Genomic DNA, 25,966 nt, shown 5'->3' on the forward strand with positions numbered 1-25,966 from the left:
GCCTTATAAATTCAATATTTTGGGGTTTTGAATGATTTGATATCAGATGAGGTTGCTTTGGGCTGCAGGATGTTTTCTAATGTTTTAATCAATCGAGAGAATAATCAGCAGGTTGATCAGTAATTGTTAGATGCAGCCATGAATAATTGTTGTTTCTAAAATAATAATTTGTTTCTCAAATGATTGTTTACATAATGTGATTGATCGTAATTATTAACAACAGTGACCCAGAAATAAAGAGACAAAGATGGACATGGGCAGTGTGTGTGTGTGTGTGTGTGTGTGTGTGTGTGTGTGTGTGTGTGTGTGTGTGTGTGTGTGTGTGTGTGTTTGTGTGCGTGTGTGTGTGCGTGTGTGTGTGCGTGTGTGTGTGTGTATCGTACCTGTTGACTGTGAAGTTCTCAAAGCCGAAGATGTCCAGCAGTCCGATGGAGCGTCTGAGCATTTTGGGCTGTGAGGACGTGGGCTTGTAGATGGCTGCATTGATCTTCTCCACGATCCACACGAACAAACGGCCGTAAATACCCTGCACACACACACACACACACACACACACACACACACACACACACACACACACACACACACACACACACACACACACACACACACACACACACAAAGAAAAAGACACATAAGTAAAGTTCCTATTCAACAAGTTCCTTTGTGGAGTTTTTGACCTCCAGCAGCAAACTGGAAGCTGTAAATGTGGGATACTTAAAGGACCAGTGTGTGTGATTTTTCACCCCTCACCTCACCCCTCAGCTACGGTGGCCCAAGAGGATTCACGCTTTTTGCTTTTCCTTGTGCTAAATAATAAGTCTGATCCTCAATTTGTCTTCACCTTCTTTCTGCTTCTTTGTTTTCCAACCGGTGCGTCGCATTAACAAAGTCAAGCTGCCACTTCAGCACAAAGACGTGAAGGACCCTTTCATGTTTGTCCCTTCTGGGCTACTTTACAAACATGGTGACACATTCTGGCTTATTCAAAGCAAACGAAAACACAGTTTCAGGTGATTATAAACTCCTGGAAACATGGTTATGAATATTATATTGAATTTCTGCCCATAGATTCCACTGAATCCTACAAACTGAACCTTTAAAATATCAGCTTTGCAAATGTTTAGTGAGCAAATGAAGCTCATTCAAGACATTTGTTGGAGGTTAAGAATATAAATGTTGGAGAGTCACACTGAATATAAAGATAACTTTCATCAGGGAACATTTATCCCCCCGGTAACAGATCTGAACGTCTTTGTCACACTCAAACATGATGATTAATGTTTTAACTGTGAAGTTTTGTACCTTAACAAAAGCGTCTCGTACGTCCAGAGCTTGTTCCATGCTGAGTGGGGTGGAGACGGTCTCTCCTCTGGTGATCAGAGTCCGGCTGGTCAGACAGTTCATCAGATCCTTATCGTCCACCTGAACACACACACACACACACACACACACACACACACACACACACACACACACACACACACACACACATTTGTTTGCTCCTGATCTTAAGTCCCTTTCAGAGTCGGATGATGAGAAAACATTAAAATCTGTTGAACACTTTAAATACGTCTGACAGCAGAACAGCTCTGTTTCCACAGTGTGTGTGTGTGTGTGTGTGTGTGTGTGTGTGTGTGTGTGTGTGTGTGTGTGTGTGTGTGTGTGTGTGTGTGTGTGTGTGTGTATGTGTGTGTGTGTGTGAGTGTGTGTGTCACCTCTAGCAGTGTAGAAGCCGTGGACAGGTGAGGGCTGCGGACGACCTCGCAGGCATCCAGGTTGTCGTAGGTACGAGCTGCAGGGTCAAAGGTCAACAGTGTGTGTGCACATGAATGAAACACACAAATAGAAATATAAAAAAATTCAAACAAATAGTTGGAACAGGTAAATTATATGTGTATAGATTATTAGATATTAGTTATTGTGTTCTCTATAATACTAATAATGGTATCACAGCATTGTCGTCCTATTTCATATCATTTTTCAGCATTTGCGTCTTTACTGTAAAGAAAACTATTTTACTTTTGACTGATGTTTAGAGTCTTTTTGGGGAAATATTTAATGTAAATTAGATTAAACTTTATTTTCTCTACCATTTAAAACCTTTTTTTTCAGCCCTGCGTTCAGTCTGCAGGTTTTAAATAGCAACGAGCACGTTTGTAGCCTGAGAGACAAAATCCAGGGCAGAAAGATTAATAAAAAGGTTTGCCACATAATTTGCTTATCAACATTTTGATCAACTCAGATCTTTGCTCATGTGGACTGTGGTGGTCGTTCAGAGAGGATTCAGTAAGACAAGGAGGAGGACAAACATTATGAGCTCTACCTTCATATCTGAGGTTTCCCAAGTGTAATATAGCAGCCAGCAGTTTAGAAATCTCCCAGTTCTCTTTGTCGGTGAACATCAGTACCTGCAGCACGGAGCAAAGGAAAACTGTAAGTCCTGTAAGCATTTAAAGACTTTAAAGAATGAACACACCTGGAGCTGATGTGGCTTTGCTGCTCTAGAATCAGTGTTGTTTTGATCAGTACCTTCATTGCAGAGCGAATGTTGGAGTACTCTTTCATGTCGTCTCGGCCGTCACACACGGTACACTTACCCTGCAGGAAAACAGACAGACGGATGGGGAATGTGCTCAAATATCATCAGACGTTTTACATTTCTTTACTGATTAAACTCGTATTATAGCTGGTGGGAGTTTTAGTGTGAAGTTTCCCTTTAACCTCAGTAACATCAGTTCAAACAAGGCAACAAGGCTCTTTAGGTGCTCGTCCATTAGTCAGATTATGACTTAGACTAACAATAACTCAGACATGCTTCATGCCGGAGCTTCCAGACCTGTGGGCCTAATTTTATGGGAGTTTTGAGTTGTTATTGTCCCTGGTGACCTAACTGTAACCAGGCTGCTGGTCAGCAGGCGGGTCTTAAGAGGGTAAAGCTGTTGTAAAGTTCATTAGTGTGCACTGACTGAGTGGTAGGATGTCCGAACAGTTGACCCAAGTGACTGTTCACTAACTGCTCGAAGGACTCTTTCATGTTTGTCCCTTCTGGGCTACTTTAGAAACATGGTGACACATTCTGGCTCATTCAAAGCAAACGAAAACACAGTTTCAGGTGATTATAAACTCCTGAAAACATGGTTATGAATATTATATTGAATTTCTGTCCATAGATTCCACTGAATCCTACAAACTGAACCTTTAAAATATCAGCTTTGCAAATGTTTAGTGAGGAAATGAAGCTCATTCAAGATTTGTTGGAGGTTAAGAATATAAATGTTGGAGTTTTGAGTTTTTATTGTCCCTGGTGACCTAACTGTAACCAGGCCGCTGGTCAGCAGGCGGGTCTTAAGCTGTTATAAAGTTCATTAGTGTGCACTGACTGAGTGGTAGGATGTCCGAACAGTTGACCCAAGTGACTGTTCACTAACTGCACAGGTCAAAGTCTCACCTTCTGCAGCAGTGAGCAGGCTGACGAGGATGTGACCGACACAGCTCACCTTGAAGGTGACGGTGAAACATTACTCACTATGGTCAGGTACGTGTAGTCTGTGGCTTTGCTCAGCCCCAGTTTCTTCTTCTCATCTGCAGTCATGCCCTTCAGCATGCAGTAGAAGATGTGGTAGTTCCTCTCATCGTAGGCCTGCATTTCATTGAGCACATGAGATGAAACGGTGAACGAGTGTGGATGCTTTTGTTGTTTCATTTGGTGCCTCTAGGTGGACGAGACATCATCCATACAGAGACGACAAAATAAGTTCTTGAGTTCTGAGAGAAGAGTTGGAGCAGCTCGTCGTTCTGTGCCGTACCTGTCGACAGACTCTGGATTTCTCCAGCAGGTATTGCTCGATCTTGGCTCCCTCTATGGCTCCTCTCTTGTTGAAATGGATGTCGATGTATTTCCCAAAACGAGACGAGTTGTCATTGCGGATCGTCTTGGCGTTGCCAAAAGCTGGAAGACGAACAACAGACACCAGCGTTGATGACGTAATATGGCTGCATAAATATGAATCCAGCTGTACTTTTGTGTACATTTTTGTGTTTTCATGAGGATATTTTCAAGAAAATCTAAACATCAATACCAGCTCAAGACCTGCAAAAGGTTCAACACCCTGCCTGAGATGGAACCGTCCTCTATCCTTTCTTATACACTACGTGTGTCATGACGGAGAACCTGAAGAGTTTTAAAGGACACTGAGACGTTAGATGCATGAAGCCTGGTGTGATGTTGCAGTATTGTTTTTCTTTGAGCTGAGACATTCACACTGCGATTGATTAGAGTGTAAATGATGCCTGCATCTCTCATTCCCCATGCAGAGAGGGATCATATAGGTAACATATATGATCCCAGGTAACATATATTTTATCACCTGCTCGGACGTAAACCTGTAAATATAACAGAAATCATCCCACGGTGCGTTTCCTCTGTTTACACTGACAGATGTTGAGGAGTTTCATGGTTTAAATCACAAACTAGCAAGTTAATCCTACTGTAATGTTATTTTCCCCCAATTCTGTGTGTGTGTGTGTGTGTGTGTGTGTGTGTGTGTGTTTTCCCACCTTCTAGTATAGGATTGGCTTCCAGGACCTGCTGTTCTATCCAGGAGTGTTGACCACTGATGGCTGCAAGGAACTGAAGGATCAGTTTGGTACTTTCTGTCTTCCCTGCTCCGGACTCACCACTGTAAAGTCACACACACACACACACACACACACACACACAGAAGAAAAACTGTATGAATGAATGAAAGTACAACTTTCAGTGTAGAAGTATTTTTGGTATTTAGAACTTGAGACACATTTCAGTTGGTACATAATGAAACTTCAACATTCGATAACCATCCCTTGGTTTAAATGAATCCTCTCTCTCTCTCCTGCCTGACTAGTGTGTTAATGTATCTGTGTGCCCGTTGTCTCCTGATCAGCTGATGAGTTTTGCAGGGACTTGATCATAAACCAAAGCGTTTGTCATATTAAAAGCATTAAATTGGACGATAATTCATTCAACAGTTGTCAAGATGTTTCACTGAGCGACCAAAACAAAAGACTGACCAACTGGCCGACAGACATTTCCATCTGTGTGGGTAACACTGAGGTGTTTGTCACACCTGGAGGTTTGGATTTGACCTGCACACTGAGCTCTTTCCCACCTGATGATGCAGCACTGGTCACGGTTGTTCCTCTGCATGTTGAAGTAACAGTTGTCAGCAATGGCGAAGATGTGTGGCGGCATTTCGCCAATCTTCTTGTTGGTGTAGAGGCGGATCTGGTCGGCCGTGTAGATGGGCAGCAGCTGGTAAGGGTTGACAGCCACCAGGATGGAGCCGGTGTAGGTCTGCACACAGAGGAGGAGAATGAATCCTTTCAGGGCTTTTTAAGGTCGATTTTGACGCCGACTGTTTTGGACTGAAGCTGCTGCTAAAGTTTTAAGACATACTGGACTGCAGGGGTGGTGCAATAGAAGTATTCAGAGTCTTTAAGCTTGGGACGAACCTGAAACCTACAAAGACCTGGATGAACGATCATTTCCACCAACTTTCACCAGATTTTTTGACACATCACTGATTATTATCACTGATGCATCAATGCAGGAGGAGAATTCTGTTGTAGTTGGTCTTGGTGGAGCTTTTCAACCACTTCGTTAAGTCTTGGGCAATTCAATTTACAAAAAAACCTTTATAAGGAGCCTGATTTACTCCGAAAACAGGCTGAAATATTTCTACTACACTGTCATTATTTATGAGAAGCTGATTTCACTGGAGAATTTGACATATTTTAGGAGATTATCATACGTTTTGTTTGTTGTAACTAAGTCAGTGCACTGACAGAAATGGACACATGCATACACACATGCACACAATCTGTTCAGTAGTTTTGACAATGAATCTGCTTCATGCGTTCATTTGTTTGTTTAGTGACCTGAATTTGAAATCCTGCTCAGGGGCTGTGAATAAGCTTCAGCCAGTAGACGTTTTATCTGGTATGTAACAATGTTATTTGTTTTGTCCCTACAAATTAAGTAACAAATAAATATATGAAAAGGTTTCAGGGAATTCTATATGTACTGTTCAAACTCTGAGACCGCAGAATAACGTGTGCAGGTACGTTTTCATTCTTGAAATAAAAATCAAGTCAAATATAAAATCAAATGCACATCAGACACATCGGTTTCTTCGCTCACGCTGCAGCGCCACAGGAGGAGGGAGCAGCGAGCTGGAGCAGGTGGAGGGAAGATGAGGTGACACAGGTCTCGTAGCTCAGATGGTGAGGGATGACAATGAGAACGTATCAGCGCTCGCCACAGGAGAACTGACGGCCATGTTGGAAACAAATCAACAGGCTGCAGCGCTGAGTTTGGTTAACGGTAAGCCTGAGCGAGTCAGTCCCATAAAACATGACACCTCCAAAGTTTCAACAATTACGAGAAGTGGCTCCAGACACATGCAGCTTTGGCTTTGGGTCATAATATATTGTATAATGTATGTTTAATACAGTCAATGACAGTTATCACAGAAAAGGATAGAGACAAAAAGAAAAATGAGATCTCCATCATACTGGTGACATTTAGTCCTGCTGGCTTTCTTTACTAAATGAACTGCATTTGTTATTTGTAACATTTTTATGAGACAGATCAGTGTTTTTCCCAACACTTTCTTTAAGTTGCACCCTCACATCACTGTCAGATGAGCTAAAGCGTCAACAAATGTGTTCACATGAACTGATCATAAACTGGATGTTATTTAACACTATTAATAATAGTTTTCCATGCAATTGTTATATATATATGATATTTTTCATACAATTAAAGCTCTGTCTCTGTCAACTGTCCAATAAAGGCCAAAAATACCAAAAAACAACAGCCAGTGTTTAGGTTGGTCTGGTAAAGTTTGCATTTACACCACTATCAGTTAGTTTAGCTTTACTTTTGGCTAATAATGTTTATTATCTTTAGCTTCTTTGTAACATTTCACACAGTTTATCTATTGGTTTGATTTTCTCTGGTCACTTGCTCACTACTGTATCGATGTAGTTATATTTTCTTATCAAATTGCCATTTACTTTTTTTCTAATTAGTTGAGCTACATCATATAAGATATAACATCCCCATATGACATCCAGGTAACTGCAGAAGAACTTAAAGTACTTGAAGTAGTTGGGAGTCACTGAGAGAGAACAATGCTGACATGAAACATTCGTGCAACAGACATGCAACAGACGTGTGTTAAGTGAATTATTTTCAGCTGAGGTCGGATCTCCCTCCCTTGGCATGCAAGACCTGACTTACCCTGCTGCCACAGTTCGTCTTCAGACGACACAGGAAGAGGTAGGGAGGAAGGAGGATAGCAAGTAGGGCAAGACAGGGAATAAAGAAGCAAGAGATCGAGATGAGAGCCGAAAAACAGGCAGCAGCAGATATTGGAGGTTTGATTTGTGAGGCAATACTAGAAGAGCGTTAGTAAAGATCATTCAAGCCCTGGATAAAGGTTTAAGGAGCTCTAGTAGTCTTCAAGGAGGAAAAAGGATAAAGTAGAAGCAGAGTTTATGTGATGTATGTAGGCTGTTTAATGAAAACAATGTCGTTGCTGAGATAACACACACATGTTTATACCTGGTGTGGAAATAGGCTCATGGTGTACTCACCTTCATGAGCTTTTCCCAGTATTTGATGAGCGAGCTGTACAAAACATCAGTACCAGCGTGCAGCAGATGTATAAAGACATTACTGCTGTGATACTCACATATATGAGTTTTTCTCTGTATCTGATGAGCAGGTTGCGGAGGATGCCAGCCTCGTTGAGGTCTCCCAGGCGGATCATGTCCTCCACACCGTGGATGGAGGTGGGATGCATTGGCTTGATGTTTGTGGCATTCTGGGGGGAGATCCAGTGCTCCTGGAAAGGGAGGATAAGAGTGTTAATTTCACACTCAGAACTGAGACAATCAAATAAAATGTCAAATGTAATAAGAGTAATCATGGAGTTGTATAGTAAATACTCTAGGGGTGATTTCAAAGGCAGAAAGAGTTTCAACACTTACATTTCCTTCATCATCCAACACCTGGATCTGTCCTGAGTCGCAGAGTTTGACCACTGCGCCGATCGGCACCTCAAACTCCCGACCAGTCTTCAAGTCCAACCAGACATAGTCGCCCTGGAAAGAAAACAAGAATTAAAAACCAAAACCAGGATGAGGATGGAGATCTGAATCAGAATTATTTAGTTAAATCACCATTAGAGAAAGAATCGGAAGTTTGAATTAGGGTAAGAATAACAGCAGTGATTAAGATCCCATTAGAAATCAGAACCAGAAAGGAGCCACGTCTTTATTGAAGTATCTCGATTGATAACAAATTTGATAACAAATTTTGATCTTTGTAAGACGATCGAACCCGTGATTAGAATCCATATTTCTGTCTTTGTTTAAACAATTGAATCACAACCATTTCCACATTGCACCTAGACCTTAATGCTTAATGCAGCCTGGGGGTTAAATAAGGCCACGTATCACCTTACTCTACAGTGGGCTGACCTTTTCTTCTTTTACTACGTTTATTGAAGCTGTTTATTAAGACTCGGGGTTGTAAATCAATTCTAGTATCTAAATGAATGGTGCAGTCTGAAAATGGTCTAATGAACCCCGGATCATCTCCCGGTCCAGGCAGACAGACACAGCCTGGACCGGGAAGCTCCTGGACAGGACGAAACACAAAATGTGTACCAGGAAGTTGTTGAGGTGGGCAGGGAGGACGTCTAACCAGAGAGGAGGAAAGGGTTAGTACACAGGTGTGAATGAGTGTCATCAGGAGGTATTAGAGGCATTTCAAGAACAGTTTCTGACTCTCACTCCCTCTTGGATGCAGGCACATACAGTGAATTCTAACAGCGACTCTGTCTAAAAGCACTTTCACTATCATTCCAAATATGGGGTCACGTAAACAGTATATTCTCTTTGGATGCTCTAAATAAGGCCTTATTCTGAATTTAGACATTTTCCCATTCAGACATGTGGGAACAGCTAATATTATTCTGGACCTATGAGCCTTCTTTTGGAAATGCACCACACAGTCTGTTGCCTGTTTACACATCTAGTGTATTCTGTTTTTTGCATGTGCATGTGGAATATTCATGTCCATGTGCCATGTAAACATCTTAGCAGAAATATTGTCTTTTTTTTTTAATAAAGGCAAAAAACTGAATATTTTGTGCATGTAAACATGATGAGAATCACCAGTTTGAGCCTCTGAGTTATTACTTTTACATTTAAGTCACAGACTGGTGATTTTTGAAAAACCCAGATAGTGATTTGACAAAACAAACTGTTGTTCTGAAGGAAAAAAATGGTACACAACCTTGTTTTTCTTATCGTTATAAAAGATTCTACCAGAAATTACACGTGTATTTGCTTAATTCATACAATTTGAAACAAAATTTAAAAAAAAAAGTGTTTTATTTGTTTGTATTGATGTTACGCTGTATTAATATTCTTCTTGTGTTGAACAAAAACAGCAAGAACACATTTAATCTGCAGCTGGACGAACAGTCGCAACTAGTGAAACGGGTTAAAAATCAATGTGTGCAATACATTTTTCAGTGTTTGAGTGTTCAGTGTTTCAAAACAGAAAACAGGAAGCTGTCTGTTATTTGGATGTAACACTGTAATGCATCAGAGGTACAGACTGGACTATCAGGAGACTCCTCAAGCAGCACAATCGTCCACATGTGTATACTCTGAATGATCCAAGCTCATATTTTCTCCAAAATAATGGCTCAACACAGAGCTTCTGTTTATAGTGTGGTCAGCTGAACACAACAAATAAAAACATCTCCAGGCAATATTTCACCCAAACCTGACAAAGTTAGTAGCAAACAGTGAACCACATCAGTGCCAAGTGTTACTAGTGTTGTTGTCCATATATTTGCAGATGATCTTTAGGAAAATTTAGAGCAAAGTGAGCAAACGGATCACCAGAGGAAAAGTGCCTTACACTGCAGTAGTGGTTTTAAATATTTGGATGTTTTTACACTGGATCATCACTGGAATGAACAAACATACAAACTTCTCAGATTTATCTTTTAAGTCTACAGGCGGTGAGTTTTTGACACCCAAAATAATTTCAGTGGACTATCACTATAAAAAGTCAGTGTTAACCTGTTTTTGTGGTGCCTGATATTGAATCACATTTATTCAAATCCTTTGATCTGATATAAGGACATAAGTAGTTTTTTTTTTCTGGGGACGTGTAAAAAGTTTCTTAGAGGAAGAGTTTGACATTTTGGGAAATGTGCTTGTTTGTTTTTTCAGGAAAACTCACCGCTTCTAGTGAAGAAATATTCCAGCATACTTTCTTTTTTTACGGATTAAACAGATCAGATATAATCTGTAAAATAATAAGCTTTGGTGGGCATTTGGACTGAAAACTGCCCTTCATCAAACTCAAGAGGGTCATATTCTGACTCTTCCTTCAAGATGGAGACACTTAAAGACTGAAGTTAAAGCACAGCTTCTTCCTACTGTGATGAAGTTGTCTTTGGTTGCACACAAATATATCACCACAAATTGTTGCCTTTGTGCCACAGTTTTTACATCACAAGCAACAAGGCAGACACACACACACACACACACACACACACACACACACACACACACACACTTTAAACACAGTGTTCGGATATATTATTATGATGAACAGATTCAAAACAGAAGACCACATTCTTGTGATTCACACATAATTATCTTAACACACAGTGATGCATCTCTCTCTCTCTCACTCTCTCACACACACACACAGAGGTATCACCACAAGGCCACACAGAAATATAATTAATATTTGATGCATGAAACAAGGGAACACACGCATGTATCTTCCGTCACACAAATCCCACAAAGTAAAGACAGACAATTATGAGTCATGAACTCTCTCTCTCTCACACACACACACACACACACACACACACACACACACACACACACACACACAGATGCGTACCGGCAGCAGTGTGCTGTGTTTCATCACAGTGTTGACGTTGCGTAGCAGCGCCCATTTGGCCAGATCCTTCTCATAGAGCTCCACATAGTCCCGTCGCTTGTACATCTTCACGTGTACAGTACAAAGTCACACACACACACACACACACACACACTCTGACAGTCTGAAAATGATATCCGATGGTTTTGTATTCCAGGCAGAGATCAAAAAATATCCAGAAGTTGATCTGACGTTTGTATAATTTCAGTTTCCTCTATATCTTCCTCATATATACACACACAAATGGGTGGATAATTTTCAAATATCTACATAAAATTTCCAAGACTCAGTTAGGCCAACAGGACAGCTCATACACTGTCATAATGAAATGTTCAAAATCTTCATGGTTCAAAAGGTTAAATTCCAGCAGATCATTATCACATGTCACCTCAGTTTATCTTCCCTGGGTTCATCTGGAAAAAGCCCAAGTGCCCTTTAAGTGAAATAAGAAAAACAAGTCCAATGATATCAGACATCTTATTGTCGAACATCCCAGTTTGTGACCTTCAGTCCCGTCAGTCTGCAGAAGTCTCATCCACAGTTCAGAAAGATGTAATAAAATCCAGCCTCCTACTAACTTTCACATCATTTTGAAGTTTCCGCAGCTGTAACATTTTGGGACGAGCCTCCTGCTCTCTCTCTCCCTCTGTCTCTGTCACGCTCACACTTTGTTAACCCAGCCCCCCACAACCTCTCCTGTCGCCCATGGCAACAAGATGTCACTTCCTCCTCAGGTGTGTCCTGCGGTGTTGGATTCCTCTGTGGATAAATACACCACAGGCTCTTGTGCTCAATGTAAATTCTGCAGGTAATGCGGGACAAGGCCGTGTGCTTCCTGACTGAGAAAAGTTAAAAAATAATATTAGCATACTATGAATACTAATATCACTGAAATATGGGTTGTTACTGAGGATTGAATCAGGAAAGACCTGATTAATGAGTCCTAATGAGTAGGTCCTGACTATATGGTAGAGAATGAATGGTGCATTACTAGAAAACAGACTGATGAATTATTAGATAATGATTAGTACGTGAATATCTGTGAATCAGAATAACAACCAAGTCTTTATTTGAGCGTTAGTTGCTAGATATTACATTACTTCAGTGCTTCGTGATTATCTGACCATTATTAGGCCTGAGGAATAATTGAATTCACACAGGATGCAACACGCTCATGCAACAACTCCTCCAAACTATTTTCTATTGGCAGGACACACTTGTTGGGCGGCTTTTAGACAACAGGAGAGGCGACGAGAGGGAGGGCGGCATGTGCACGGGAAACGATGCAGGAGCTGAATTGTGTGTCCAAGTTCCCAGAATTACACACCTCTTACATTAACAAAGAGTCTGGGCCCATACATAAGGTTTCCATAAATAAAACCTTGATGAAATGATTGTGACAATGTGATTTATTCTTGATAAATAAAGTTTATATCTTCTCAGCTTTATTGATCAAACTCTTCCAAACAGATCACAGTGAAACTTAAACCACAATTAACCTTTTGCAAACTGTGTATTCAGGCTTTAACAGAATTGGGGGTTTATTATTCCAACTTTATGGGAAACAGTGTATATTAATCATGTCATCGTGCTATCTGTTTCCTCTATTTTAACCTACAACCTGCTCTGTTTAGCTGCATAACACTGAAAGGTCTGTAGTCTGCGTTTATCAAAACAAAAATGCACATCAGAACACCATCACGCAGCATTAATTTCAATCAGTTAGTCAACTAGAGGTCATGGTGAAGATCTTCATCATAGTTTTACAAAAAAATTACAAAAAGATGATGTGAAGCTAACAAGCCTTAGCGTCCACAGTCCTGCCTGCAGCTCTGTGAGGACGTCCTCAGGCACAGTTAGAGCTTCTGTTCAGACTAATCAATCAGCCTGCTAACATACAGGAGCAATGCTGACATGCCGACGGTTACACATTTGCTAATTACACAAACGTGAGCCAGCGTTCTCTCCGTCTTTATCTCTTCTGTGTGAAAGAAGAGAAAGCACTAGCTGTGTGTGGCATGAGGTGTGAGTGTGTGTGTGTGTGTGTGTGTGTGTGTGTGTGTGTGTGTGTGTGTGTGTGTGTGTGTGTGTGTGTGTGTGTGTGTGTGTGTGTGTGTGTGTGTGTGTGTGTGCATGTGCATGTGATGAATGGTTGTTTGAGTGTGTGCTGCATATATGTCAGTTTAATTAAGTAAATACTCCGTCTGGCAAACTGAGCCACCTGAACATTACACCACCAAGCACCTGCTACACACACACACACACACACACACACACACACACACACACACACACACACACACACACACACACACACACACACACACACACACACACACACACACACACACACACACACACACACACACGGCCTGTGGCAGAGTAAACAGGAGTGAGCAGGGCCAACAGTAAACTATCAGAAACCACATGCTGAATTATTTAACACTCTGTTTGGTGTCTGTCTTTTTGTCTCCTCCTTTACGTTTCTGTCTTTCTTTTACTTCAACTCCCTGCACATCATCACACGTCATTTCTAATACGACAGGTGTCTCTTACAGCACATGCACTGATGTGCAGGTGGATATAATTCAGATAAGCTTGGTAACTGATCAGCATATAGAGACAACACTGGAGTCAGTGAAGTGCTTCTCTGTTGATTGTTTGTTACTTGACTAGAAGTCAAATTAAAAAAACTACAGACACAAAAAGATCTTCTCTTTCTTCTACCGTCCAGTGAGGGATATTTCATGGCCTGTAGACAGCTAAACATAAAAACAAACATGTTAACATCAATTATTCAAAACTGACTGAATCACTCACTAGAGCTCCAAATGTGAATACATCTGAGACTGAAAGTTATTGACAATAAGAAAATACAAACTAACACCAGTTTTATCCTTTAAATACTTAAAACTATATATTATATAACTCTATATTCATTCATCGCCTGTAACTGGTTGCATTATCTTCATTATGGCAGAACAGAGAGCATCAACCAGCCTGGGAACCAGACAAATCTGGGAGCTTTTATTTGCTCTGGCAGATGCGTCTGGCCAACCTCCTGTTCACACAGATTTCCAGTCGACCTGGCCCGAGTCGAGCCAATCACAACCATTTATCTAATATCAGTAGGGTTTGATATGATGATTGACAGATGAGCACTGTTGAAGCATTTTTGTAAACAACCAAGATGGCTGCCGCTGAAGTGGACCCTTCTGTGAAATGTACATTTTCAGCACTTAAAGCTTTTGTTGGTAAGAAATGTGTGTTTGCTTCATACATCACATGTTTTCTTGCTCTATCTATTTTGGCCTGCTTCCATTGAGGACTTGGAGACCAAAAACAGAGCCAAAAGAATGAATGTTGGACTTAATATTCATCTTGTGTTGATGTAACTCCAAATGTATGATAATAAATACTAACCAGTTAGATAAATCAACTTAATAAGGTGATACTTGAGTTGTGTTTCTGTCAACCAAAAACCCCAAACAGTAAAGTTACACACCGCTTAACCAAAATATTGGACTGAAAAAGAAAATACTTTTAAGCTGAGGGGAATTGCAGAGATGTGAGAGGAGAGTTGGAGAGAGAGTTGTCTCCTCCCACGTGACAACTAATAATTTGACCCATTGTTCATAAAAATACTGATTAGTGCAGCTTTAAGCATCTCGGTTATGGTGACATAATGAAAGACAACAATCCATGACTGATAGTTATGAATGAAGATAGGAAAGGGAAGAAGAAACTACAGTTTAATAGCTGACCTGAATTAACAGGTCAGCCAGAGACAGAGGGTTGTTTTAACTCACAGGACTTTAGAGGCTTTTTACAGGGGTTATTTAAAGATCAATGAAGCCCTCAGGTCAACTAACCAGACACCACATCAAATAGAGACAGCCATGGTAGTTCATGACCCAGAGACGGTCAGAGAACCCAGCAGAGTGGTTCATTCTCAGCAGGCTAAACAGGAAGTCTAAAACAAAATCATATTCTTCTCTTCCCCTACTTCTAATAATGCAAGACCAGCTGGGATATCCAGACCAGATCTGTGTGTGTGTGTGTGTGTGTGTGTGTTTTATGAAATGAAAAAAAATCAAAAACCTTTCAAGCAACAGTTTGCAGCTACACCTGCAGGGTGCATCAAACATTGTGTGCTTTCTTTGCCAAGGCAGCCATTTTCCTGGTGAGACTTTCTGTTTGTCTGACCTTCAGGTTCTATATATTTTTTCTAAGCCTGTTCAATAAACTTCCTGACCCATATTGTAGCTGAGAGACCTTTAATTTCATGCTGCTAAACAGAGAAAAGGATTTCCACCGTGGCCTCTACTATGAGCACACGGATCAGGCTTTGGACAAACGTGACTGAGCTGCAGCGTTGGTGCAGCGTTAGCAGGACAGCAGTGATGTAATGTCCGAGCTCGCTGCAGTGGATGGGTGTGCGTTCTCATCATCTCTTTCTTCAGGTAAATAATTCAGGTCCGACATGAGCCGGGTATTCGCTTACGCCTGCTTATGTCACTCCTGTGTGAAAAGGTAACAAACCACAGACAGAAAATGTGGTTTAAGGGTAAAACACCGACCGTCAACCACAACGCAACATTCACTTCTAATCTTCCCCAACCTCCCTCCCTGATCTGCCTTTCTTTTTTCCTGAAGTACAGCGAATTACAAGCAAGGGAACTGGGTAATCAATATTCAATATCCATCTACTCTAAATAGAGCAACAAACATGTATCTTTACCACATTAAAGCAGATGCTATTTGCACCCAGGGAGAAAAGAGCCAATGTGGCTATTTTCACTCAGGTGTATCTTTCATGAGGGTATTTTGTTTTAATGTCCTCTTCCTTTTATATTTGTCTCCCATTTTGGCGCCTGCAGCCATAGCACATAGGAGATATTCTCCTTCAGGGCTGTCTGTCTGTTTGTGTCCTGTGTGAAGCCAATTGTCAATGTTGGCTTATTATTTTAACCCAAACCATGATCTTTTCCTAAACCTCACCAAAGTGAGACTGAAAACTGAAAACAATGAAAATTATGAGTAAATAATGAGTCAACTAAGTCTTAAACTAAAATAAAAGTCAATGTTGACATACGGTTTCATGTGGGACACAAACCGCAGCCTCCTCTTGTGATGTGTTTTTTGAACATTACAACATTTAAACATATTCTAGTGGGACCAACAAATACAAGAATCAGCCTGAAAATGAGCAGAATATGTTTCCTACAACATTATTTTTTAGGATTTTGAGGGCTCTGTAACAAATGTCTTGCCAGACGTTTAACAAATATGCAAATTCCATTATTATCATTATTTAAAAATGCGTGTGATCATAGTCTGGTTTGATTTAACGTCAGCAAAGGCTCAGGCTGAAGTCTACAGTCATAACTGCAGCTTTGTAGTATCTTGTTACTCTCACTTTGCACTAGATTCTCTCCAGGGTCTGTGAGTGTACACTGAACACCACAGCGCACCGGACTGCACAATATGGCTGCAGGTGAGAGGTCTTCTTCAGGTATGGGTCTGCAGTCTGCCGGTGTTTATGAATCTTTCTGTTCTGCCGTTACACGTTTTGCCTCTGAGGGAACATTTAGACCATCACAGGATGCTGAAACTCAGATTAATCTAATTACTTGGAGAAGCGTTGTAAAGCAGGAGGCCCAGGACAGGCTATTAATAGGCCATATGATTGATAAAGGCACTTCCAGCTCACCTCATTTGCATTTAGATAGATCATTTAGACAAGTCATAGGTCACAGGATGACATATGGTGACAAGCTAATTGTGGTGGTATTTGTGTCTGAATAAACCCGTCCATAAAAACACAAGCAGACCGGCTCTCCTTTCTGCTTCAGTGGACAACATTAACATTTTGTCTCCTCTCTGCCTCCACAAAGAAGGAACAAGAACAAAGCCAGGAGACACAGCAAGCATGCTGGAAAAATACATTTTGTTCTCATTTTACGAGCTGGAATTAATGATTCTATGTAAATTATGATTATAGCCTCCAGATTTAGGTGGAGAAGTAATGCAGAACACAATCCATTCCACTGAAAATCAATCTAATTAGTTCTTCTGTGATTTTTGCATACATCTGCTGCATCATGACATATATTATTATTGGAAAACACTCCTATAAATCCCCTGATGTTGATTTCATCCTGCCTTACTGATGCAAGTGCTACTAATTCTTCCTACACTGCTGTATGAGACGTAGTTTAAACCGCAAATATGTCCTCGTCATCGTGCGCTGCAGACCAGAGCTCACTTCAGCAAGAGTAGACAGCATGTCTGCAGGTGAGAGGTGTTTTTCAGGTCTGGGTCTGCCCTCTGCTGGTGCTGCTCTGTGGCTACTCAGTTAGACATTTGCTCCAGTAAAGTTCAAGCACCTTAAAAGTGTATTTAATAACAGTATTTGAGAAATTCTGCCTGGTTGCTTTCCTTCACTGGAAATAGCAAAAAATTCATAGAATCAACTGTGCTTTGAGTTGAGCTGCTGGATGAATGAATTAATGTCAGAGCAGTGGAATTTAAAGCAGCACTGAACACAGCAGAGAGAGAAAACAGGTTTTCAGTAACTTTGAGGATGGGACATTTTGTGGGAATGTAAAAATAGTTTCTAAACTAATTGAAATCACAGTCCGTGTCATCATTTGGCACAACATCTGCAGTAAATATGTCAAAATAAAGAGTGAAGTATCATGCTGAGGTCATTGATATTCAGTGATTTTCAATTCTGATGCCTTATGAATAGATGCTAGATAGACCGTTGTTACTTTGAGATGGAGCTGAAAGTTGAAAGCTGAAATTCATGTAATCATAAACCGGATTAATTTAAAAAAGATATTGTGAACCGCATCATTAAATTAGCACTAAAAAAATACAATTTAAAAGCCTTTTTGAAGGCTGGATGATAAGATAATGAACTTGCAAAAAGTTTATTCATTCATGATTTAAACCCCATTCATGTATTAATAATAGTTTGTATCGTAAACTGTATTAGTATTAAACTGTAAAGGAATATAATCATACTGGCCTCCACAGTGCAGTGAATTCATGGAGTGCTACAAGGTGTCCGTCTATCCGTCCATCCATCCATCAACAAACTACAGTGCAGGTGTTGTTTGAGTTTTAGGTGTATTGTTTTCAACTCAACACACAAACCAAAGCTTCGTACTCTGATTTTAACTTCCAGATGTGTCTGCAGTAAACCCGTCAGGAACCCTGGGCCCTGGGTAAACTTGGGTAAAACCATGTCCAACAATAATGAGCCTGGGATTGTTGCAGAAGCTCCAACCAAGGCAAAGCATTCAGACAGGGTTCAGAGCAACAGGGGTGTTCCTTTTTAACCGGGACATCTTTTCTGACAAGGATTTCATCAAACCAAACCTCTGCACTGCACGCTTGTGTGGAAAATGCTGTGCCACAGCTTCACCCCAACCTGGACAATGCTGTGCCTGAGCTGTGCACCAACAGCTTTCCCCAAAACTGGGGAGAAGGAAGTGGGAGATGCTCTCAGAAGGACGAGGAAAATGCCCATTCTGACACTCACACCCATGAAGAAAGATCTGGAGGACAAGAAAGACAATGCAGGAAAGAGGCTCTTCAAAAAAAGACCTAAAAAAACGCATCCGAAAGCAACAAGAAAACACCCAAAACTCCAAAGCTCCAACCCTTTGCTGTTAAAAAGAGAAGGTGTGAGTCAGGAGGAATATTGGTTTGTGTGTGTGTGTGTGTGTGTGTGTGTGTGTGTGTGTGTGTGTGTGTGTGTGTGTGTGTGTGTGTGTGTGTGTGTGTGTTGAGTTCTTCTCCAAGTATTCAGTGTGTTATGTGAAAAAAGTGGAGACATGGTGGAGTCACTTCCAGTATCACTGCCAGAACTGAGACTCCTGTGACAGATTGCGATCAGTCACACACACTAATCCACATGTGAATGGGTTTACACACACACACACACTAGTGATGTGTCGGTCGCGAACGATCCGGTTCTTTGAGCCGGCTCTTTGAAGTGAACAACAGGAGCCGGCTCCTGATCGGGAGCTGATATGGTTTTAAGATGTGTGGTGGTGTCTGTGTGTCCACACTGAGGGGGGGGCTACAGACACACAGCACAGTGAGCACATGAACTGGAGTGAGGGAGAGACAAGAGAGAGAGAGAGCACTGCTACATAGTCAGACTGCAGGCAGGACAGGTGAGAGACAGAAAAATGTAGTAAAATTTGGACAAATTTTAATATAATTGATAGTTGGAGGGCAGAGTTCAGACTTTGCAAAATTAAAATTTCATATCAGGCTCCACAAACAACCTGCACAGACGTGTGTGTACTGTTCACCATCAGTTCACTTAGAGGAGGAAAGACAAGCAAGGGAAGCTGCTGTTAATGAAGGTGTCAGTGTGTCTACTGCTCCTACAATATCTACAGCATCATCCAGGACAACAGCACAGACACCAAGACCTACAGCCCAGAGCTCCATGACCCCAGTAAAACTAAATAATTTAAAATTAATAAAGAAATATAAACAATAAATATTCTATATAATGTGTTTTTTACATTAGTAATTCATTTTACACATAATCTGGTAATAAATTTATTGAAGTAACAAATAATCTGAGGAGCCACTTGGGAGCCGAAAGAGCCGACTCTCTAAAAAGAGTCGAAATTCCCATCACTAACACACACACACACACACACACACTCTCTCTCTCTCTCTCTCTCTCTCTCTCTCTCTCTCTCAGAGGGAGGTGGAGAGAGAGACAAGGAGAAACAACAGTCGGCCTATTAAAGGTTCATGGCTGTGCATGTTTAAACTAAGCATGCATTGTCACATTAAGGGGAAAATGTGTATTGTAACCATGTTGTAATGGATTTATTAGCTTCATAGTTTTACTCAAATGCTATTTTATTAAATGATAATTGTTTTTAACAACAAATCTGACAAATGTCAACAAATGTCAAATGTATTAACAATAGTTTTCTTGTTCATGAACTTACAGTTAATGTACATTTTGTTGGGGTATCTTGAGATTGAAAACTATTATCAGAAACAATATCAGTTTTTAAATTATTAATATTTTGAAAGGTTGCCGACTAAAGTAATCAGACATTCCTATTGATAATATATTGCTTAAAAATTCCATTCCATTTTGTTTCCAACAAACTAAACCAGACTAACAACCTCGGAGGTCAGGAGCAATTACAGAAACACAGTTTATAAGTTCACTGGAACAAAGCAAGTGAGCAAAATGAGCAGAATAGCCACACTTGCTTGCACATAAGCGAGGAATAAATAGTTAAAAAATTATTCCTGGTGCAACAGAACGTCAAGCAAGAAAACTTAGGAGGAACTTCATACTACTGAGCAGCAGCCATATTGTGGTTGACTCCAGTGCCTCTTTCTTCAGAGGAGACTCAAGCAGCTACAGGAAACCCTCGTGAACACAGAAAGCACCAGAACTGAAATGTGACCCCGGGGACTTTCCTCTCTGAAGCTGCAGAGCTGATCACTGTGACACCTGCTGTCTGAACACACACTGTAGATGCACATATGGACAGAAAGAAAGAAAGAAAGAAAGAAGCCTCGTTCATGAAGTCATGCTCAAACTATACGTCCAGCACATGCTCAACATGCGCAGTAGACCGAGATCATATGTTCATCTGCTGTATGAGAGGAGTGTCAGGTAGACCGCTGAGTCACTGAGTCCAGCCAAGCAGCACAATCTGTGAAAATACTAGATTCAAATATCGGTTTCAAAACATCTCAACTTTTCCCTTAAGGTTTGCAAGGGAAAGGTGAAATGGTGACCTTCAGAGCGTGCAGGTTTCAAACTTTAGTGCAAACTGATTCATTACGTTTGGTTTTCTTTTGATCAAACCTTAATCAGAGCTCAGGTTTTCTCTCCTGCTCACCACCGATAAAGTACAGAGCACAGTTTAAGCTTGTTTCATTAAAAGCGTTGAGCCTGTGGTGTAAGATGAGCACGACCGGATTCCAAACAAATCAAAAACACAGTCGAAAACAGTGTTTGTGTCACGAGAAGCTGTGGTGACTCAACTCAGAGCCTGAATCTACCTACTGAATCTGCTCAAGCCTGAGTTTACCTGGATGAAGGTGGTGTATCTGTAGCTGAGACGCCGTGCATTTCCATCACAGCCCTCCACCGGCCAATCAGATCCATTGCCGTTCACCTCCATTGTCATGGTTACCACGTCTAGTTAAGAGCTGCGCACCATTGTGAGTGTGAACAGGACGGCAAAAAGGCTAAAACATGAATGCTTCCCCTTATTTGAAAAACCTTGACTACAGGTTTTCTGCAAAATGATCCACAGACAGAAACCTCCAGTGCAAAAATCCTCGGCCTGGTCGTGAAAAAAAATACATCAAAAGTTGAAAAGCAGCTGCAGCTTCATAACGTCTGTGCCGGCGTAGAAAATGCTTCACTTTTTCCAAACCAAATTCCACATGAGCCACAAGTATTTGTCCGTCACGAGAAGAAAAGTTTTTGTTCCCCAGTTAAAATCAAAGAGGTTTTTCAGGAAATGATATAATGACTCCTCAGTCTTTCTTCGTCTCCCGTGTGAAAACAGTTAAAAGTCGTGTGTGTGTGATCCAGTGGCAGCCGTTTGATTACACCTGAACAGTTTGGATGGAGGTCAGAGTGTGTGTGATGAGACAGACACACACGGAGAGGGCTGAGGGCTGATCTCTGTGTGTGTGTGTGTGTGTGTGTGTGTGTTGGTTTGTTTTATTGGCTCGTCCCACTTGGGCCTCCACAGTGGGGGGACGCTGTCAGAGCTGATTAGTCCGTCAGAAAGGCTGACAAGTTCAGCAACGCATTAACTGACCATCAAAAACACCGACACACACACACACACACAAATTTATCTAGCATTCTGTGTGTGTGTGTGTGTGTGTGTGTGTGTGTGTGTGTGACTACAAAGAGGATTCAGTGGGAACAATTCAGCGTAATGAGTAGCTGATTCTTAATGAGTGTTGTTGTACCTTCACTGCAACAAGCTACACACACACACACACACACACACACACACACACACACACACACACACACACACACACACACACACACACACACACACACACACACACACACAGTAGGCGAACTTTATAAAACTGCAAAGGTTCTGTCTGTCATGTTGGGTGTGTGTGTGTGTGTGTGTGTGTGTGTGTGTGTGTGTATACCTGCTGCAGAATGACCATGGCTCTGGTTTGTGTCCTTATGACTTGACATCAGCAGTCAGCCGTAGAGCCTGAGACAGACAGAGACAAAGATAAGTCCTCCACTCATCAGCATTATTATTTATTGTTATTTATTGTCCTTCACATGAATCAGATCAGCTCCAGTGGTGCTTCATGAGAGCAACACACACACACACACACACAAACACAGGTATTATTTTACCTATAAACACATCAAAGCAAAAATGTTGCTTGTTAAAGTTCTGTTGGGTTTTAACTCAACCATATAAAATGCTGTCGGTAACACACACACACACACTCGTGTTTCCATCACATCAGAGGATGAACATTACACTGACTTACTTCTTAGTCTTCAACCTAAAATGCACTGATTTACATTTGCTTTTTATCTTGGAAAGGAAAGTGAGTGTGTGTGTGTGTGTGTGTTCGCAGGTATTTGTGTGGGCTTATGTGTTATTATATATTATAAGTTGCTCGAATGTGCATGTAAGCTCTAGAGTCAATGTAATTGCAGATATCCTGTGTGTGTGTGTGTGTGTGTGTGTGTGTGTGTGTGTGTGTGTACTGGCCCTAGTAAATTATTCAGCCTCCCCTAATGAAGCTTTAGTTTGATCCTTTGACTTTCTGACACATGGGAGCCGTGACACGTCGACCTCGTTAGACGTTTTGTTGGTTTGTTTGTGCACTTTCCTACAAGAGAGGATGTTCTGTATCTTAACAGTAAGTTTAGTAAGTGCTTCAATATGAGCCGATATGTAGTTTAAAAGGAATACTGTATGTTGACTGCAGGTCAGGAATCAAGAGAATTAGCCACGGTGAATTATTCATTGTCTCATTAGCCGACTTTATTTGGATCAGTTGACCTCTGACACCTGCAGCAGTGGCAGCTGCCTTTCAGAGGGAGAACTGACTCTTTGAAAGCAAAGCTCTGTGTACCTCAGTCCCCCAAGGGGGGGGGGGGTTCACCTCGCTGGACACCTTTCAAAAGGTTTCTTATTAAGACCGACGATGCAACTTTTCCTTCACTGCTCAACCACCGCACCGATGGCAGTGCTAAAGTTTGAATGTCAGGTGGCGTCAAAATAACAGTCAAGGTAAATAAAATGTTTCTGCTGTCTGTGATTGTTGTTAACAGAAACACACTGATGTGTTGTGACATCAAATCAGCAAGATTATCACTTGTTCACAGTTTCACAGTCCATATCTGTACATGGAAAAGATAAATGTAAATGTTTTTTAAATAAACACTTCCTGTTTCCCTTTCAAAGTAAAAGCCCTGTAGAATTTCTGTGGACCAAATCCTTGCATTTATTGTTATTATCATCTGTTTACGTGACATTTATAATGAAATGAAAAGAATATTTGACTATTTATGACCATTATCAAAGAAAGATGAGGCAGACAGGCAGACAGGAGGTTCATCAGCCCTGAATATCTTTTACAGTAATCAGAAGGCTTGCTTTGTCTTTACTGCTGCTGAAAAGGAATAAATCTTATTCATGTGAGATGTTGTTTGTGAAGGCTTGCTAATGCTAACTCTGTGTGAGAGGCACAAACTGGAGCTACGGTCATCTTGTATTTTGCCGTTTACATTTGGTGCAGCAGCTGACATATGAAACGATCTTGCCAATCTGATCACGGTTACAAATGGGCGAGAGAACTGAAGCTGAACTGAACTTTCAAATCCAAGCAGTCACAGCAGAGAAAGCTTTACACGTAAAGATCACCTGCATTAACATGCCAGCAAGAATCTATGAGTTCCTCTAATTTAGTGTTGACCATCTCAGTTTCCAGAAGAGTCGACACGTCAGCCAGTTTGCGGGAGCCGTCCTCAGGCAGCTGTGTTCAGAGCACAGCTAACAAACTGCATGTAAAGCAAGAAGAGAACTTAACTCCACCTTGAAGCCTCCTCAACTATTTATATTTGTCTCTTTCTCTTGACTCTCTAGTGAGAGATGTGCTGTAAAAATGGACTAATAATAGAATTAAAGAGAAAAAGAATTATGACCACATGCACACAAATATACACATAATGCAAACACATGAAATGAAATATTAGCATGCCTCTCTCTCTTCCAGACAAACACACACACACCAACACACTCCCTATCAATATTTCAGCATCTCATTACCCCAGCAGAGGTCTGGGACAAAGGTTGTGTGCAGCCATGGCCTGTGTGTGTGTGTGTGTGTGTGTGTGTGTGTGTGTGTGTGTGTGTGTGTGGTCTAAGCATATCAGATTTTATACCTGTAGATTAGGACACATTAGCAAAAGGTGAGCAGTGCAGCAGTTTAAATAAAACATCCTGCAACTCTAGGCAGAATATTTTGACGGGAAGACATTAAAAGGGAGGAAATTAAACTGACAGAGGGAGGGTTAAAAGTTAAAGCTCTGCAAAATCGATAGGAGCTACAGATTCAGCTGTTTCCACATCGTAACGTTGCACAATGTTAGAGTGAAAATATAGATTACAGGCGCTCTGACTAGTCGCTGCTGGCAGGCATACGTGGTGTCACACCACTCGTACAAATAGTTCTCTACGATGGAAAACACAATCTTGGGAATTTGAAAAAATGTTTTATCTGAACTTTAAGATAAAAGTGGACAATGTTCATGCAGTATTGTGTGTCACTTTAAATATAAGGTGTGACATCTCTACTAATGTCACTAGAAATATAAGGCCTATATTAATACAATTATAGGTGTCTTTACTGATATTTGATGTTAGCGAGCTAGCTGGCTAGTTAGCTAATCTCTGCACCATAAAAGAAGTGGACATCGCCACTGTGATCTGTCTCCCATTTGTCTCCCTGTTTTGAAGCCTCGAGTTTGGTTTTATGGGCATCGCCATCTTGGAACCAGAAGTGATGTTCGTTCCAAGAAGATCACGTCTGACTGGTTAGTCACAACGTAGTCCCGCCCTAAAGCATACCTTCTTCCTGGTCTATTTTCCTCTGAATGGCACCATAATTTACTGAATTAACATCATAAACCCATTAGGAAAATGTTTACTGAGGTAATAAATCAAGTGAGAAGTAGAATAATTTTCTCATAGACTTCCATTCATTCAGACGTCTTCTTGGAGCCAGTGGAGTCGCCCCCTGCTGGACATTAAGAGGTTTAAGGCTCTTCAGCATCGGCTTCACTTTTCACTTCTTTTATACAGTCAATGCTCTGCACCGATTCTGAGGAAAACGGTGGAACAATTGGACAACAACCAGTAGCTATTACAGATGTTGGTGCTAATATCTTCAGATTAATCAGTTGGTTAATGTTACGTTTGTTTTCTTTGGCACTGAAAACGATAACATCACAGCACCATAAAATCAGTTCATAGAGACAGAGCAGACACCAAGAGGGGAAAACAACTCATCACTTCCACGGGACACTGATAATACTGAGATTGACAATATGCCTTTTCTTTCTCAGGTAAACTGACTGTACTTGTATGCCGCCTTTTGCAGTATTTTCGACTTGAGTGAGCATTTGTGGGTGCAGACCAGTGACTCTACACTTTACACATACATTTATCAGCCTGAACAATCAGTTGCCATCTGTGAACTCAAATCTGACTCCTGCCCACCCATCGTCAGTCTACTGATGCGCCCGAGGGAGACACCACCAACCCCCCACTGGGAGAGTAAAACCATCTAATGGAGCAGCTGTGGACTAATATTGAACTGGGTCTGGGTAACTAACTTTCTGGGGCAACCCAAATGGAG

The 25,966-nt window shown here is 41.1% G+C and overlaps 1 protein-coding gene across 1 annotated transcript in view; it reads right to left on the reverse strand.

Moving 5' to 3' along the window:
• myo7aa (myosin VIIAa) overlaps nt 1–11,092 on the reverse strand; it is a 36,170-nt gene extending 25,078 nt beyond the window's left edge. The window contains exons 1-12 of the mRNA XM_070828857.1: nt 10,988–11,092; nt 8,038–8,151; nt 7,740–7,892; nt 5,151–5,335; nt 4,561–4,682; nt 3,810–3,952; nt 3,530–3,643; nt 2,533–2,601; nt 2,327–2,411; nt 1,719–1,795; nt 1,306–1,425; nt 384–526 (exon numbers count right to left, since the gene is read on the reverse strand). Coding sequence (XP_070684958.1) covers nt 384–526; nt 1,306–1,425; nt 1,719–1,795; nt 2,327–2,411; nt 2,533–2,601; nt 3,530–3,643; nt 3,810–3,952; nt 4,561–4,682; nt 5,151–5,335; nt 7,740–7,892; nt 8,038–8,151; nt 10,988–11,092 — 1,430 coding nt within the window. The remainder of the gene's footprint in view (nt 1–383; nt 527–1,305; nt 1,426–1,718; nt 1,796–2,326; nt 2,412–2,532; nt 2,602–3,529; nt 3,644–3,809; nt 3,953–4,560; nt 4,683–5,150; nt 5,336–7,739; nt 7,893–8,037; nt 8,152–10,987) is intronic.
• Nucleotides 11,093–25,966: the final 14,874 nt, after the last annotated feature.

Source organism: Pempheris klunzingeri, chromosome 4 (assembly GCF_042242105.1).
Source record: "Pempheris klunzingeri isolate RE-2024b chromosome 4, fPemKlu1.hap1, whole genome shotgun sequence".
Taxonomy (NCBI): domain Eukaryota; kingdom Metazoa; phylum Chordata; class Actinopteri; order Acropomatiformes; family Pempheridae; genus Pempheris; species Pempheris klunzingeri.